Source organism: Limulus polyphemus, unplaced genomic scaffold (assembly GCF_000517525.1).
Source record: "Limulus polyphemus unplaced genomic scaffold, Limulus_polyphemus-2.1.2 Scaffold2389, whole genome shotgun sequence".
NCBI lineage: Eukaryota > Metazoa > Arthropoda > Merostomata > Xiphosura > Limulidae > Limulus > Limulus polyphemus.
In genome coordinates this window covers 95,818-113,179 of record NW_013667999.1, presented here as the reverse complement: position 1 = coordinate 113,179, position 17,362 = coordinate 95,818, and the positions used below count along the sequence as shown (strand labels likewise).

The following is a 17,362-nucleotide window of genomic DNA, read 5'->3' as shown; positions in this document are numbered from 1 at the left end:
ACTTGTTCGAACCACAACAGTTTCGGTGTGAATTAGATGAACTTAATTTTTATCAGTGTGCTAAATTTTTGTTTTGATTTTTACGTCCCAGGAAACAACTAACATACACGAGTTATTTAAACAACAACCGTTTCGTCAGTGTGCTATCTTTTTGTTTTGATTGTTACGTCCTAGGAAACAGCTAACATATAAAACCGATTTCTGACATTATTAATAAAAGAGATATAAAGCGATATTTCAAAGCTGATATTGATACCGAGTGGTCATCTGAGCTCATTTGTTTCGGTGTTCTATAGCTGATAAAAAATATTTAAAAATATCTTGTTACATGACACTATTATACTAATGTTTGGAAGGTATTTAGAAAGTAAACGTGAAGAAAAGGACAGTGTATAGATATTCTTGTTTGTGCTAGATGAACAACAACATTTTTTTTTTCTATTCTCATATGGTTTTATTTACAATGGCAAAAGATACACTCAATTAATGTATAAACAATGAAGCAATTTCAACAAAAGTCCAAAAATAAATCTTAAATTAGCAAAACATTTTCATCATTACATTATCTAAAGCTTTAGGCAATATAACATCTCAACGATAAAGCTTAAAGTTTACCATATAACTTTCAATAAAAAGAAAATGCAAGCTTATTGCTAGTTTAGTTTGTCATTCGAAAAAGTCCTTGCATATTCTGTATAGAAATGAGATCGGTAGCAGTTAACGACAAGCCCAATCAAGTAGTTGATTGGTTATAAAAGCTCAATGTATCAATACTTGTCACATATAATAAATATACTAATATATATATATACATATATATATATATACAAACCTTATTTGGAGTTCCTTTTACGATCGATTTACCATTAATTAATTCAAGAAAAATTCCTAGAGAACACACCTGTCTATGAAGTTTTTTAGATAAAACTGCTCACTTTTTCCGAAAGATTGAGCTATCTTCAAAATTTTAATCTATCGAAATTGCTTTTTTATGCTTTGTTTGAATAAATGGCCTCAGATTCCGTAGTAAAACACCACGTGGTTATGGCCTCAGATTCCGTAGTAAAACACCACGTGGTTTCACTCTCTTCCCGTCAGAAACCAATTCTTTGAAGAGAGATATTTTAAGGTTAGTAGGTGTTTAATGTTATAAGAAGACGCGTACCGTAGAATCAGAAACGATATTCTGGTAATATATAACATGTAAAACAATATCTTAAAGTTGTGGTTCCTTTCATTCACACACGTGGCGCTCCTGTGATACAAGAATATAAACATACAGTCGCAATTTTCTGAAAAAAAAAATGGCGACGTGTTGATTCTTGTAAATAAAACGGGAGAAACGTGACCCGAATCTGGCATTACGAAATATATTTGTTTTCCAAAAAAAATACTTTGTCAAATAAAGTCGCTTAAAACTACAAGGCACAAGAACAACAACAGTAACAACAATAAAAAATATAAAAAAAATTAAGTCAGATCTGACCGTTCGTTGTTTCGTAATACTAACAGACTTTAGACATTCCAATTTTAACTATTTTTATACCTCATTTCTAGCATAATTAGAGCATTTTCAATCCATTGAAAATGATAAGTGTTATCAACAGTTATATTTGGTTAAACTAGATGGCGCTATGATACACGATAATTTTTCATTTATTATGGAAATATAAGATATTTAAAAGGTGATGATTAAATTGGGTGAAAAGTATTTTAGATAGCTTCAAAATCTTGTAAAAAAATATAGAAAATCTAGACAAACACCAGTTAATATTAGTATGCAAAACTGCTCAAGTCGCTTTTAATTAAACAACCATCTGTTTTTTCTGAAATGTTTACAAGTATAATGACGAATAAAACGTTTAACTTCCACTGTTTGCTAGTTAGTAAAACCACCAAATACTGAATAATACAAAAAGGAGTATGATTTGAGTTTAGAAATACAAATATTATCAAAGAAACAATTCAGAGTTGTGCAATATATGCTGATAAAAGACTAACTTCATAATATCAGGGTTTGGAATGATTGTACACTACAACCTTTTTCCTAATCTCATCCAAAGTTGGAACATAAGTTCTTTTTACATTTTTAGGACAACGCATTTTCTATACATAATCATTAGTTATAGAAATCAACATTAAAAACAAGTGAGCAATGTAACAGGTGTATTTTGTGACATTTCAGTTTCCGTTGGAATTCTTTAAATACAAATATTTAAATAAGATACAATACCACACACGATGTAAAATTCCCAAATGGCTCAGCGGTAAGCCCGAGAGCTTGTAACACTAAATTCCGGGGTTCGATTCTCTGCGGTGGACGAAACGCTGATAGCCTATTTTGTAACTGAGCGCTTAACATCAAACAAAACAACGCCTACTCTTTATATACATCATTGGTCAACACAGCACTGAATCAATGACCTTGGTCACCGAGTAAATCAGTTCACCAGCGCCCTGTGATAGTTCAATAAGTTGCAATTAAATATTTACGAAATAAAAGGAAGGCGTGATTTGAAGTGTGTTATTCACTGGTCACGGCCATGTTCTCCATCTGAGAGTTATTTTCTTCCACGGGAAGAATCGTTCAACGACAAAATGTCTCTTCATTTACATCCTTTCTGGATAACAAAAAAAGTCGTTCACTTTCAATAAAAACCAACGAGTTAGTGTTTGGTATTACCGTTTGGATGCAGCTTAAATATTGTTGAAACTGTATGGTTGTTACCGATCTTAAGAGGTCAACAACGAGGAATGCTATTGTCCGAATCTCCGGAGGAGGCTAACGAATAGTTGGCTGAATCTCTTCTTTTTTGTTCACTCAAAGCTGACCTCTCACTGTGCATAGGTTGACCGACAAACTGATTTTTACTGAACAATTCATTACCGTCCGCAGTAGAATGTTGGGTCCAAAAAGACGTAGCTTCGTTTTTTACAGAATTAGTGAGCAATGGACCTTCTATATAGTCAGACTGGTCATTAACTGGGGTCAAACGTTTATTTGTAGTCCGACCAAATCTACTACCAACATTCTTACCACTGATAACTCGGTTATTTGGGTGTCTGATACCCACAGTTAATTCGTATGGGTTATCATATAACGTACTATTTGGTAGCAACGAGGATAATAGTGTGGATCCACCAGTACAGTCACTGCCTGTAGGTGGAGCCACAGTCCGCTGTAATGACAAACTCTTCCACCTGAACTTTGGTGGATCCATAGCTGGTATGTTTTCTAGACTAGAAGACCGCTTGTCAGCCATACTGCAGTTGGAGTGAACACCACTAGAGGAGTCGCTAGCTGCTTTATCAAGAGCTTCATTGTTAGAACCTGATCTGGGCGTCAGATTATCTCGGGAGTTGTTCTCGTCTCCATGGCCTTTAGTGATTCCAGAATCCGTGCTGAGAGTACTATGTGGGGTTGAGTTCCCGGGAGAAGACTGGAGACCATTATGGACAACAACAGGAGCCAAAATCCTATTAGAACATCGACGGTTGTCAAGAAGTAAAGTGTACTCTCCTTCGTCCAACAGAGGGCGTGTACTTCCATTGAAACGGAAGGGACTCATACTCTGTAAAACAAATGCATGAATTTAACTATTTATGTAAATGTCAGAACATGCAACTACTCACATAAAACACCGTTACTCTAGTTTGTTATGCAATGATATATAAACATTTCTAGTGGGCTAACCGCTTCTAATTATTTCAAAAACTTCTCCACTCCAAAAAAGTTTCTAACATTCGAAGTTACACACAACCATATGCAAGTCTACAGCTTGATGAATGAATTTATTTTTAATTATATTTATATTAATACATATTTATCTATTTATTAATATTTGCTATTGGTTTGATGTACAATCTTTATTATTAATATTTTATGCCATTTTCTCACCTTTAAGGAAGGTCTCTCAAATCCACCATCTTTGGTTCTGATAAGTTCCCTTAGAGTTGTATAATCTCCAATGTCCGAGTTCACATCAGAACATTCTTCAAACTTAACTTGGGGTTTTCTAAGTTTACCAATAACGCTTGGAGTTTTGCTATTAAGTGATCTCACTCGTCTTAAGGAAGATCCAGGTAGCCTATCTTCAAATGTTACTTTCTGCTCTTTGGAGAAAGACGATTTTCGAGAAATTTTGGGCAATGACATTCTGTCTTCTTCTGGTAGACCATCAGTATTCTTTGGGAGAGGAAACTTAGGTTTCAGCCAGTAGATGTCTCCATTGTCATCTGGTGATTTTTCACGAGTCGTCGACATTAGTGCTATGTCTATAATAGCTTCTTTAGACGTTTTTTCTCTTATATGGTAAGTCTGTCCATTTTCGATAACCAGTAGTGGTAATTCTTTGGTGTCGTTTAACATTTCCAGTTCACAGTCATTAGCTGCTCTTGGTCCACTACAGTCTAGTGGGCAGTTTTGACCTTTGGCTGTTCTGAATCTCCATGACTGTTTCACGGTGAGGCCTAACCAAAGCAATACCCAAAGCAAGAGATGCATTACGGTGCCTATCACACCAGCAAATACTGCTCCATCTAGACTTCCACAGTAAACCATCGTATAGTCGTACATCAAAGGTGCAGAGATCGAGATCACCAGGAGAAGAATCAGGAGAGCGCTCAGATGAGGAATGTAACCCCAGAGACGGCGAGATTCCTCTGTCCAGGTGACGTGACGTTTTTGGATTTTTTGTTCTTCGAATTCGTGGAATTTCTGGAGACCATAGAGATAAAGAATGCTGGAGGACATCATTAAAATCATATTATAAATAAAGAAAAGTAGTAAGCTCTGTGAAATGTTCAGAAGAAGCGGACTGAACCTCAGGAGGACCTCTGTAGGTCCGTACATGTTAACTTTGTAAAGAACCGTGAACCCAGTGAAGGCTAACAGCTGTTGCAAGGCAGTCAGAACTGTCTGAATCGAAAAGAATAAAGTGAAACTCTTGTTGACCTTCCAGAAAACGGAGGGATAGCGAACTGCGTACACAAATAAAGCCAGTCCGTAATTTAGAAACTCTGCTGAGACAGGAGTTATGTCTTCCAATTGATCTTCGGTCACTGCTTTGGGTCTGAGTTGTTGTTCTGCTGCTTCCTTCCCCCACACCTCAGTTTCGTTTATCGTGGACAGAAACTTAAGGGTCACTAATCGATCCTTGTGGGTGATCATGAAGTCCAAATCCGTATTCCAAAGATTAGCTAAAAAACAAAACAGTTTAATTTTATAAATTTTTGTCTTCCTTGTTTACAAGTCGAAGATTAATATCTGTTTTTTTACACAGGTTTGCCAGAAAAATTGTTCTAAACACGTAGGAAAGCTATCACTTATCTAACTTTAAACTATTTCAAATAAGAAATCGAGAAGAATATTGCTTAAAGATTAAAGCTACATTTTAGAAAAGAGCATTAAAAAACCAACACAACTGTTCTGTGCTAACAGAATTCACCCCTCTCACCCCCAAAAAACCCGGTTTATAAAATTATGCAAAATGAATGTTTCTTGTGCGTTTCACAATTCCTTGTGTGACAGAGGTGTCTGATCCCCAAAAAGCTACACAATGGGCCGTGTGTGCTGCTCATAACGAGTATCGAAATTCAAATTTTTGCGTTATAAGCTCCCAGACTTACCGTTAAGCCACGAATAGAGGGGGAGGGGGATCTACGTTGGTTTAAAGTAAATGAAGTGATTATAGGATCCTTATCGTCAATTACGTAACGCTAAAGAATAAATACGGCATATATAATGAAATTACTATCAGATCCACAAATTACAGCGTGGTTTTAACAGTTTGTACATGCGACAACTTGGATCAGTGTTGGGATTATCTTTCTACCTACCATTCTGCCTGCAATTTTTGAGGTTATTTGTCATTCTTTATATCCATCTGCTCCTTTGCTATTATCGGGAATATCATTCTAATTCATAACCCAAAAAACAAGATTCTTGCGGAAGGGTTTGAAACTAATATACATATCTTGGCCTTATTTATCAATAATGGATAAAGGTTTAACATAACGTTAATGATCAAAGTTAAAAAAAAAGAGTTCTTTAGACTATCCTAAAAAGTTATACACATGCTAATTTCAGTCTTTTTTTTTTTCAATAGATAATAAATTTCAAAAGTCGGACTATCCATTTTCTGGCTTTTATAAAGCGGAGTTTTAAAGCTACTTTAAGTCATGGGCTTAACAGTTAAGAAGCTTTACGAGACGCACCTTTACCCAAGAATCCGTGCTGGATCAATCTGGCCTGGATCAACACCCTGGGTAATAGCAAGCAGAACGCTGTACAAACGTGAAGGAACGGTGCTGTCGGGCCGCCATGTTTCCAGATCATCCTCAACCATCTTCTTGGCTTAGCTCTGCGCAAGTTTTGGTAGATAGCCCCGTCTTCATCAGCGTCTCTGCCCCACTTCCCGCCATCATTAGGAAAGTTTCCAACTTTGATAATGCCAGCAACGACGAAGAATGGTAGCAGGATCAACGCTGCTCCAATAAAGGCAACATATGCGTTTAACTCCACGAACGGTTGGTCATCCACTGGCCATGGCAAAGCAATATGTTTAATAAACTGGTGTATACTGTTGACAATAATGTAGATTTGAAAGACGAAAGCCATGACGCAATACCATATTGAAAATAGGTTATTGAGGCGTGGCCTACGGCATGTCAGTGAGAATGCCCTCTGGTGTCTTCTGTTAGTATTTGTAACGAATGGCATGGTAACAGTTGATAGGTTACTTCAGTTCCGACAGATTTTGTGGACGTCCAATGATTAATTGTCACATCAAACAACAACAATTGATTAATTTGATACTACGATTTAACGACCATCAAATAAAACACAACTTCACTGACAAAAGATATTTTGTTCCTCTGTAACGACCTGATCAGCCACGACACATCGACGAACTCCCCCGAAGGACCTAAATACGCACGTAAAAAAAAAGAAGACGTAATTAGACACATAATTATGTAGCAATTGACGTTAGATGTGTAAAACTTTGATACATTCGTTAAATCTTTATAAGTATCTAGTCATCGAACGAACTTATTTTTTTGGTGTTAATAAATCAGTTACGTGATTAAGACTAGTCAACGTAAAACACAATAAAATAAGACTTTAAAAAAAATCACTTTGACTTCCTTGGTGTAAGATTATTAAAAGGAACTAACTTGCCAACGTCTCTTCGTGGGATTATAAGGCTAGAATTTGGGGTTCGATACTCGTAGCGGCTACAGCGCAGATAGTCCATTGTGTAGCTTTGCGTTAAAATAAATAAATTACTTTTCAAAGCGGCCAGACCACGTAGTTTTTACATGAAATCACAAAAATCGAAACCAGTGCTCTGACCTGATGTCACGTTTGGTTAGCACGTGGTTTAATTCTATTCCTGTGATGAATATTTCCAGCGGTATGGTACATACAGAGTAACAGACCTCTTAACAGCCACATTTTATCGCTGTCAGTAAATAACCGATGAAAATGTAATCTTATCGTTTATCGCCAGATCTACATTCTTCGCCAGTCGTTGTTAACAAGATACATATCAGTAGTTTATCGCCAGATCTACATTCTTCGCCAGTCGTTGTTAACAAGATACATATCAGTAGTTTATCGCCAGATCTACATTCTTCGCCAGTCGTTGTTAACAAGATACATATCAGTAGTTTATCGCCAGATCTACATTCTTCGCCAGTCGTTGTTAACAAGATACATATCAGTAGTTTCGTTTTGAGTTTACTTACTGATTATAAGCATTTTTTTTTTTATTACAAGTTACAGCTTTTACACTAACAGGTACGACCGTCTTTACCGTTAAAACCTATTTTGAAACAACTATTTTCAGCTGTGACCTATTATAAGACATTACTAAGGGTAATTCTGTACATTTAGAATGAATTTTCTATATTTAAAATTCTCATTTAATTATATTTTATGAAACAAAATTAACATTTGGTCTTTCTTAGAAAATTTTATTAGTGTATTGAAAAATATACAACCGAAAATATCATTAAAAGGGACGGTAACCAAGCAACGAAATAATACATTCAAATTTTTGTGAATAGAAACGTAAGAAGAGTTTATTTAATTAAATATACTGATAGTAAGGTTGATTTTTTTTTTGTTTCGCTCTTACAACATAACTTGCTCTGATTGGAAGTTAATATTCATTTTGTACAAAACCTGTACATAACAAGATCGACCTTGTAGAACATCTGTACAGAACAAGAGTGACTTTCTACAATGCAGTCCACATTCTATGCACACACACACACAGACATTCAAAGAGATAAAAATCTGAAACTTTGGCAGATGAAAGTATCTCGGGGAGAGACGTTACGAGAACAGCTGCTCCCTTGGACATGTGTTATCCATTAAAGACTGAGCTCTCATTACACATGGGTTGTAACCAAATCACCGTGAGCGGTGCGAAGATTTGGTGGAAACTGACATTACATCTATAGTTACGAACTCCAGGACATCCCGCCAAAAACTCAGTTTGATGGAACCATTCGAGTTCACTACAAAAACAACTTTTTAAGTTACACGTGACCACTTAATGTGTTGTAACAACACTCAAAAGTGACTATCTAAAGCGTTGTTTAGTTTGTTCTGAAAACCGCGCAAAGCTACACGAGGGCTATCTGCACTAGCCATCCCTAATTTAGCAGTGAAAGACTAGAGGAAAGGCAGCTAGTCATCACCGCCCACCGCCAACTCTTGGGCTACTCAGTTACCAAAGAATAGTAGGATTGACCGACACATTATAACGCCCCCACGGCTGAAAGGGCGAACATGTTTGGTTGGACGGGGATTCGAAGTGAATCGTCCTAACGACCTGGCCATGCCGGGTCTCTAAAGCGTTGTAACAACACTCACAAGTGACTATCTAAAGCATTGTAACAACACTCACAAGTGACTATCTAAAGCGTTGTAACAACACTCACAAGTGACTATCTAAAGCGTTGTAACAACACTCACAAGTGACTATCTAAAGCGTTGTAACAACACTCACAAGTGACTATCTAAAGCATTGTAACAACACTCACAAGTGACTATCTAAAGCATTGTAACAACACTCACAAGTGACTATCTAAAGCATTGTAACAACACTCACAAGTGACTATTTATCTAATGTGTTGTAACAAACGGATACACAAAAAAGAGAGAATGATTATACAAAGTGCATCTTCTCTAATAGGGAAGAAGTAAGATTAATTAAAAACAAAATCTATAAATACACAATATATAATACACCACTAACTGATAACAGTATCGTAATAGATGTGTAATTGATTATAAAGATAACTAAATAAATCATAGTTTCATAGTTAGTTTCTGAACCAAACTTTTTGAGCAGTGACCTATTGATTTTTTGGAAAAGACGTATGTGTAAACCAGCATTAATTCTTGCATCAAGACAATGAATGTACTTGTTATTTTTGTAAATATTTCAAAACGACAGCCGTCAATATTAGCCACTAATAATTACTGGGGTCTCCTATGTCAGTAGAATAAGTGAATAAGTGAAGAATAAGTGAATAAGTGAACGGGGAGAATAAGTGAACTATTTAAGACAATAATTTGAGGGTTTTTAGGAGCTTGGGAAAAGTGCTCATATTTTAAAATCAGTTATTTTTAAAATAGAAATAAAATCGCTATCGTAATGGTATTATCTCAATATGAATCATGGCTGGTGGCACGTATTACAAGCGTTGGATGGATAAGAATTGTTTGTTTGTAGTATAAGCACAAAGCTAAACAATGGGCTATCTATGCTCTGCCACCCTCCCCCACGGGTATCGAATCCCGGTTTCTAGCGTTGTAAGTCTGCAGACGTACCGCTGTACGACTGGGGCAGATTGATAAGAAAATCGCTATTGTAACGATATTATTTTAATATAAATCATGGCTGGTTGTGCGTATCACAAACGTAATGGTATTATCTCAATATCCATCATAACAGGTGGTCCATATTACAAGCATTTACCTACTTTAGAATATTAGCAGCATTCATTATATTTAATGGTAAGTAATTACTCAATTGTACAAAGCACTTTTTTGTTCCTTTGTTTTCTGATGCCTTTCAGCTTGACCAAGCTTCAGACCGAAAGCTGATAAGTTTATATATCATTTACACGATTTCTATTGTTTCGAGGGCTGTGACTACGTAAGCTTGTACGAAGAGTCAGACAACTGTAAACATCGATGAATGGTAAAGCACATTAAGCTAGAACTTTCTCTTATCAACAGAAGCTTCACCTCAAGGTCAATGGCGATAAGTTTGGCCTGCGTCCCGTCAAAAGTACTGAAATAAAAACACCTAATTAGCGAGACTACTGTGTTAGGAATGAGTATTTTCAGGTTGGTCAGGAGAAACATCCTGTCAGTTCGTGACTTCCAGCAAATGCTACTAATTTCCAACTTCCTGTCCCATAGTGCCGTTGTCAACTTACTGATTACTATCAAGAGCTTTGCGTGAAGAATTTGTCGTGCGGGATCTACGATTGAACGATTCAATAAGAACCTTACACGTCAAATTGAACGTTTTGCTCTTTCTTACAACCAGTTGGTTCATTGTGGATTATTAATTGATGTTTGCTAAACCAGCTTATTCGTTCAAAATGGAGCTCCCGAAAATAAACCGATTTATTTATTTATTTGCTAGATGCATTTCAGTGTTCTCAAAACCGACTGAGTCCTGAAAAAACCTTTAGCTTTCAATCGCCAGACGACTACTTTACTCTTCCAAAACAGAAATACCCCCCCCCCCCCAAGTTGGAAATGATATAAATGCAAATAAAACCTTTCACAACCGACTGAGTTCTTAAAGGAATTTGCCTTTCAATCGACAAACGACCACTTTACTCTTTCAAAACATAATACTCCTTCATGTTGGAAAGAATATTAGATTAGGTGCACATGAAGCTCCCCCCCCCCCTTATTTTTTTACCTGCTAGTTACTTGACAAAGTTGTTCGAGCAAAATAAGTTCCTTACAAGGACTAAGCCTAAAGCATGTTTTCGGCTTAATGCTTCTCGTTTTCTTGACACCTAATAATACTAAGTCCAAGGGAAAAAAAACATTAGTCTAAAACATATTGTTAACTACTCTATACTAAGAGAATTTCGTCTTGGGAGCTTCTGCTAACCCGAGAATGGTCCACTGAAATGAGGGATAGTTCTGTTGAATATTAGATACTCATAAGAAAGATCTCTATCTTCAGGGTTGTCTCAAGTACCTCATGGACAGGAACAATGGCCGTCGTGAGGTAAATATTTAACGCGTTTTTACAGGTGTGTATATTCTCAGCGAACTGAGAAAAACCATTTTGTGCTCGTACTCTCAGTTACTCTTCAATTCAAACGTTCTTTTCCAAAGTTCTTTCGAAAGCTTTGTCACAAACGGTCGACGACCCTCAGGAGAAGTGTTCATGAATATATTAATACATTAAAACACGCTGACTAATCAATAACAGCGAATGTACTTAATGTGCATGGGAGTGTGTTAACCATCAAAGGTAGGCAACGAACTTGATAAACTGGGAATAATACACTGAAAATCACGTGGTACGATTGTCAACAATGTGCATACAAATTAACAACATAAAAGGCAACAAACAAGAAATGTGAGACACTGCATTGTTTTGTAATCAAGTAGCTTCAACGTTTTGTTAAAATTTTAATATAACTATTCCTTGCCTACGAACATACAGCTAAGTTATTGTATTTTTGAATTAAGTCCAATTACCTTTTCATTATTAATTAAAGAGAACAATTAAGCCTAAAGGCATTTCCTCGACCATTCCTTTTAACAATGCCAGTAATTGCACTGGGTGTTCAGTTCTGGTTCTAGACGAATGGAGCCCAACAATTGGAGCGAAATTAAACTGGATCCCATGACACCGGAAGAAGAAAGCTACTAGTTGGAAAATTCTGGAGAGTGATATCCGATGTCAGTTGCGTCGCAGAGTGATATCCGATGTCAGTTGTGTCGCAGAGGGATATCCGATGTCAGTTGCCTCGCAGAGTGATATCCGATGTCAGTTGTGTCGCAGATTACCTGCGCCTTGTTGTAGTTTGGTTGCCGTTTTATCAAAATTTAAATTAATTCGTTAAAATACATTAAGGAAATATCTGAAAGTGTGTGTGTGATAAATATATTTTTCCCCTGCAAGACTCAGGCAGTCGTTAGCTTACGGATAATGGTGATATATTTGTACATTATGGACTGTTTCAGAGAAAGCCTGACAGTAGTGACATAACTACACATTATGGACTGTTTCAGAGAAAGCCTGACAGTAGTGACATAACTACACATTATGGACTGGTGTAGAGAAAGCCTGACAGTAGTGACATAACTACACATTATGGACTGGTGTAGAGAAAGCCTGACAGTAGTGACATAACTACACATTATGGACTGTTTCAGAGAAAGCCTGACAGTAGTGACATAACTACACATTATGGACTGGTGTAGAGAAAGCCTGACAGTAGTGACATAACTACACATTATAGACTGGTGTAGAGAAAGCCTGACAGTAGTAACATAGCTACACATTATGGACTGGTGTAGAGAAAGCCTGATAGTAGTGACATAACTACACATTATGGACTGGTGTAGAGAAAGCCTGACAGTAGTGACATAACTACACATTATGGACTGTTTCAGAGAAAGCCTGACAGTAGTGACATAACTACACATTATGGACTGTTTCAGAGAAAGCCTGACAGTAGTGACATAACTACACATTATGGACTGGTGTAGAGCAAGCCTGACAGTAGTGACATAACTACTGTCAGAGTGGCAGCACCGTAGCTAGAGACAATATTCTACCAAGTTTAAACTTGTGATTCATAACTAGTTACAGTCATGCAGAAACTGGTGGTCCTGAGAACAGAACAAACTGGTATGGAAACTAGTATTACGCAAACAAAATCGATGGTTAAATATTTGAAGGAAGTCAAGGAGGAGTTTCAGACATTAATTGTGAGATTCTCAGGAAATAAACTCACAGTATCTGAACGATAAAAAAAAGTCACTAGCCGTGGACTATCTGAACCAGATTCTATCATAAACTATGATAACTACACAAAAAGGTAAATAATGATATTCAGAATTAACCGGTTATTTATGGCAAAACTACCAAGGCTACCGTCCCTAATTTGAAACTACCGACCAAGGCCACCGTCCCTAATTTAAAACTACCGACCAAAAGGAAGATAACCAATCAGTAGAATACCAATGGCCACGATCCTAACCGCTCAGTTGAACTCTGTTAAAACAATATTTGTTTTAAAACATTTATTTAGATCCATGGGGTTTTGAGTTAAAACCCCATGGATATTATATACACTTCACCGTTATAATGGTATTTCTTTGGTTGCTGACCCAAGTTGTTTGTTGATTAGCCTTGAATAGTGAGAATTGCAATCCACAGCAGAGGGTACAATGACAGAATGTTTTAAGCCTTTAAGCCACATATTTTCTATTCGATATCACCTCTGGTGAGAAATAAAAACAAGATCTGTAATATATATATATATATTTACATCGTACTTGATTGATGGACCAATCAGAGATCTATTGGTTAAAACACAAGATATTTCTAGTTGTGATTGCTATCCATACCATATTGTTGTTATTCGAAGTTGTCTCAGTTCTTGTTCCAGTGAAGATACACAAGGCATATGTGCACATAGCCATCCACGAATCTGAACTGATCCACTAGAGGGAATACAATCAGTCAACAACACCCACCGCCAGTTCTTGAGTTACTCTTTAATTTTAACCTTTGTTTATGTGTTTTGTTAAGCACAAAGCTACTCAGTAAGATATCTGTGCTTTGCCCACCACGGGTATCGAAACCCGATTTTTAGCATTATAATCCCTCAGAGTTAACGCTGAACCAATGGGGGGGGGGGGGTGGCGAATTGTAGGTTGGCTAGGCCACTCTTAGTTCTATTTCAGTTTTAATAGCTAACCTATCTTTGATTAGAGTTCATAATAAAAATATCAGACTTGGAAAGAAATAATAATATAAAAACCCTAATTTAAAAAAATGTGAAAATTTCTTACCTTTGTTGAATTCTGAAACAGGTTCTATTCTCACACCCAGTCGGTATAAAAAAAATACATACAAATGTTGTAAATTCGGTGCTGTTCTAATAAAGTATTATCAACAGATATGCTTCCACTTGAGGCACTCACAGACTCGCGTGCTCATCTCGTGCCGTCTCAACATCTTGTGAACAGACTGGTAAATGCAGCGTACAGTAGCTCAAATTTAGTGCTCTACTAGCGACATCTGAAGTCTTACCTTCTAACGAATGTCAGGACGCGTTCACTAAGGGGGAGAGGGGGGGAGAGAAGGAAAATGAAAGGAATGTAGCCCAGACAGGGAATATAAAAAAACAATACGTCGGGGTTTCTAAGGTTGAGTTTTGTGTAAGTACTTCCCAGTAACTCCGCTAGTCGTCTCTGTAGCTTAAGTTGAAAGCTTTATTTTTCACCTGATGGTGATGCCACGTACGTAGCAGGAGTTTGTTTTTGTCGTTTGTAAGTTGCTTTATCTAGCAAAAAAGTAATTAACTTTTCTTGAGCTTTAACTAAGTAGCGTACATAATTAATGCATCAGACGGTTTTTTCAAGACACCATAAATTGAAAAATTCTTTTCTAAACGTTACTGATGTGATTGTGATAGTAAAACTTTTTTCTTTCTTAACCTTAATCAGCTGTGTAATTAGATCGAAATTAAAAACCAACCTGGCCATGAGCATAACTAATTAAATATATTTTTATTTCGTTTCTACTTATAAAGATTAGAATGTTTGAAGTTAAGCACAAAGCTACACAATGGGCTAACTGTGCTCTGCCCACCACGGGTATCGAAACCCGGATTCTAGCATTGTAAGTCCGCAGACATACAGCTGTGCCACTGGGGGTAGATTAGAATGTATTGTTTGATCAGTTGACAGCTCTCACTGTTAACGATATTTTCGGCCGTAATCCAAACAATATCTCACTTAGGAGATTTAGGTTAGTCCTAAATATATATTCTAAGCTAACAGTGGAAAACAATCTTTATAATAAAAAATATAATAGTAAACAATAAATCAAAATAAAAAGTAATGACATTATATATATTACGTTTAGGTTCACTGCTGCGATCATTATCAAATACACAAGTTTCTACAGTAAAAACTGTAAATTGTAATAAAATATTCCATATATTAACTAGTATAACAAATATTGTTAATGAAAGCAACTATTAATAAACAATATAGTATACCTAACTTAGGGAAGACACAAAAATTGTGTTAAACCATTGTCGCAGAAGTATATTTTTGTGGAATAAGGAATTTTTGTTCTCTCTAACACAGTGTTTCCCAAACGGTCTCGAACTGTCTGCGCTGAGTCAACATTTTATTTAAATAAATAAAATTACCATGTTTTTTTTTCATTCTCGTAGAGATAATGGACCGTAGCCACGATCAAAGCCAGGACCCGAGGGTCGTCTGCCAAATCCGGCTGAGAAAACACTGCACTAACACGTAATTTTATCTACATTTTCAAATTCGTTATTTTTCCCCCTTACGTATTAATTTATGTACCTTTTATATAAAACGTTTTCGACAGAACCTAACAGAAAATAGATATCTACACGTACATAGACTAACAGATCGATACTGGCGTATGTGTTGAGAAACAGTTTCCAGTTGTATGTAACCAGAACACAATTGACATATAAACAAAGGTAGAGCTGGTAATTAAAACTAACATTGATGTTAATATTATAGTAAGTAATTGGAAGTCCTGAAATACTAAAAATTTACCCGTTTTTCTAACATTGTCCTTAGAATAGTAAAGTTATCACTTCGTAAGTCAGATCACAGAAATTTAAGGATTTGTTTTTTGTTATTCTTAGTCGACACACATAAAATGGCATCATTTGTGTAAGGAATGAAATCCCATTTAAAAACGAGCTTGAACAGCACGCTGAAATTATTTTGTGTCTTTGTGTTCAAGCGCAAAGCCATACAACTGATTATCTGCGCTGTGCCAACTGCAGGTATTGAGCCCCGATTTTTAGCGTTATAAACCCCCATCCTTACCACTGAGCCACCGAGGGGAATAAACCTAAAGAGAAAGTGAAAGTTTGATTGGGAATCTGTTGGGGTGTGCACCCCCCTCTCAGAAGTAAATTGTATCTTCTGTTAAAATTCTGTGTTTGTTCAGTGTCAGCAATACAGTATCACGTTTTTATTTGCACTTTTGTGAGTGGTTGAAACAATTAATTCATTTTAATTTCAAATGCTATTTCCAACTCATCACTGTGAGGCCATAATTATAACGGCGTCTCTTGTGAGGCCATAATTATAACGGCGTCTCTTGTGAGACCATAATTATAACGGCGTCTCTTGTGAAGCCATAATTATAACGGCGTCTCTTGTGAGGCCATAATTATAACGGCGTCTCTTGTGAGGTCATAATTATAACGGCGTCTCTTGTGAGGCCATGATTATAACGGCGTCTCTTGTGAGGCCATAATTATAACAGCGTCTCTTGTGAGGCCATAATTATAACGGCGTCTCTTGTGAGGCCATAATTATAACGGCGTCTCTTGTGAGGCCATAATTATAACGGCGTCTCTTGTGAGGCCATAATTATAACGGCGTCTCTTGTGAGGCCATGATTATAACGGCGTCTCTTGTGAGGCCATAATTATAACGGCGTCTCTTGCTTATGCTTGAGACGGACATTGTTTTGTTCAGTCTCATATATAATATTTAATTTATTTACAACAAGGATTACAGCTGTCCCTACTTGTACTCATGACCCCGATGTGCGGAGCACGTTTTTGCGGCAGTCTGGTCACGTTAACCACTAGGCTACGCCTGGCTGTCTTTATTGAAATTAATACTTCTCAGATCTGAAAAATGTCTTGTATGAGAAGAGTTTCTACTGAAAACCACAACGAGTATTAGTTCAGCTGAAATATTTACGATATTTAAGTCAGGATGTAAACCCAACTTCCTTGCTGCCGTGTAAAATACGATATTTAAGTCAGGATGTAAACCCAACTTCCTTGCTGCCGTGTAAAATACGATATTTAAGTCAGGATGTAAACCCAACTTCCTTGCTGCCGTGTAAAATACGATATTTAAGTCAGGATGTAAACCCAACTTCCTTGCTGCCGTGTAAAATAACGGTCACAACTGCCTATATTTTATTAACAATCGGTTACCTATGAATAAGGGCACGGGAAAAGGGAGATGAGAAGGACCTAGGGTGTGCCAGGCAAGCTCTAAAAAAAAAAATACCTGGGCTCGACCGCGGCCCTGGTTTAATGCAGC

The 17,362-nt window shown here is 36.7% G+C and overlaps 1 protein-coding gene across 1 annotated transcript; it reads right to left on the bottom strand.

Moving 5' to 3' along the window:
- Positions 1-529: 529 nt before the first annotated feature.
- LOC106466825 lies at positions 530-14,217 on the bottom strand. Its single transcript, XM_013927126.2, has 4 exons — positions 14,084-14,217; positions 6,217-6,926; positions 3,899-5,199; positions 530-3,572 (listed from the first exon to the last, which is right to left on the bottom strand). The coding sequence occupies exons 2-4, from the start codon at positions 6,719-6,721 to the stop codon at positions 2,742-2,744; spliced, it is 2,637 nt and encodes an 878-aa protein (XP_013782580.2). The 5' UTR covers positions 6,722-6,926; positions 14,084-14,217; the 3' UTR covers positions 530-2,741.
- Positions 14,218-17,362: the final 3,145 nt, after the last annotated feature.

Excerpts from the sequence above, each read along its gene's own strand:
- LOC106466825 (XM_013927126.2), bottom strand. The coding sequence starts at position 6,721 with ATGCCATTCGTTACAAATACTAACAGAAGACACCAGAGGGCATTCTCA. Across the intron at positions 5,200-6,216 it reads GCACGGATTCTTGGGTAAAG|CTAATCTTTGGAATACGGAT; the intron begins GTGCGTCTCGTA and ends TTTGTTTTTTAG. Across the intron at positions 3,573-3,898 it reads TTGAGAGACCTTCCTTAAAG|AGTATGAGTCCCTTCCGTTT; the intron begins GTGAGAAAATGG and ends TTTGTTTTACAG.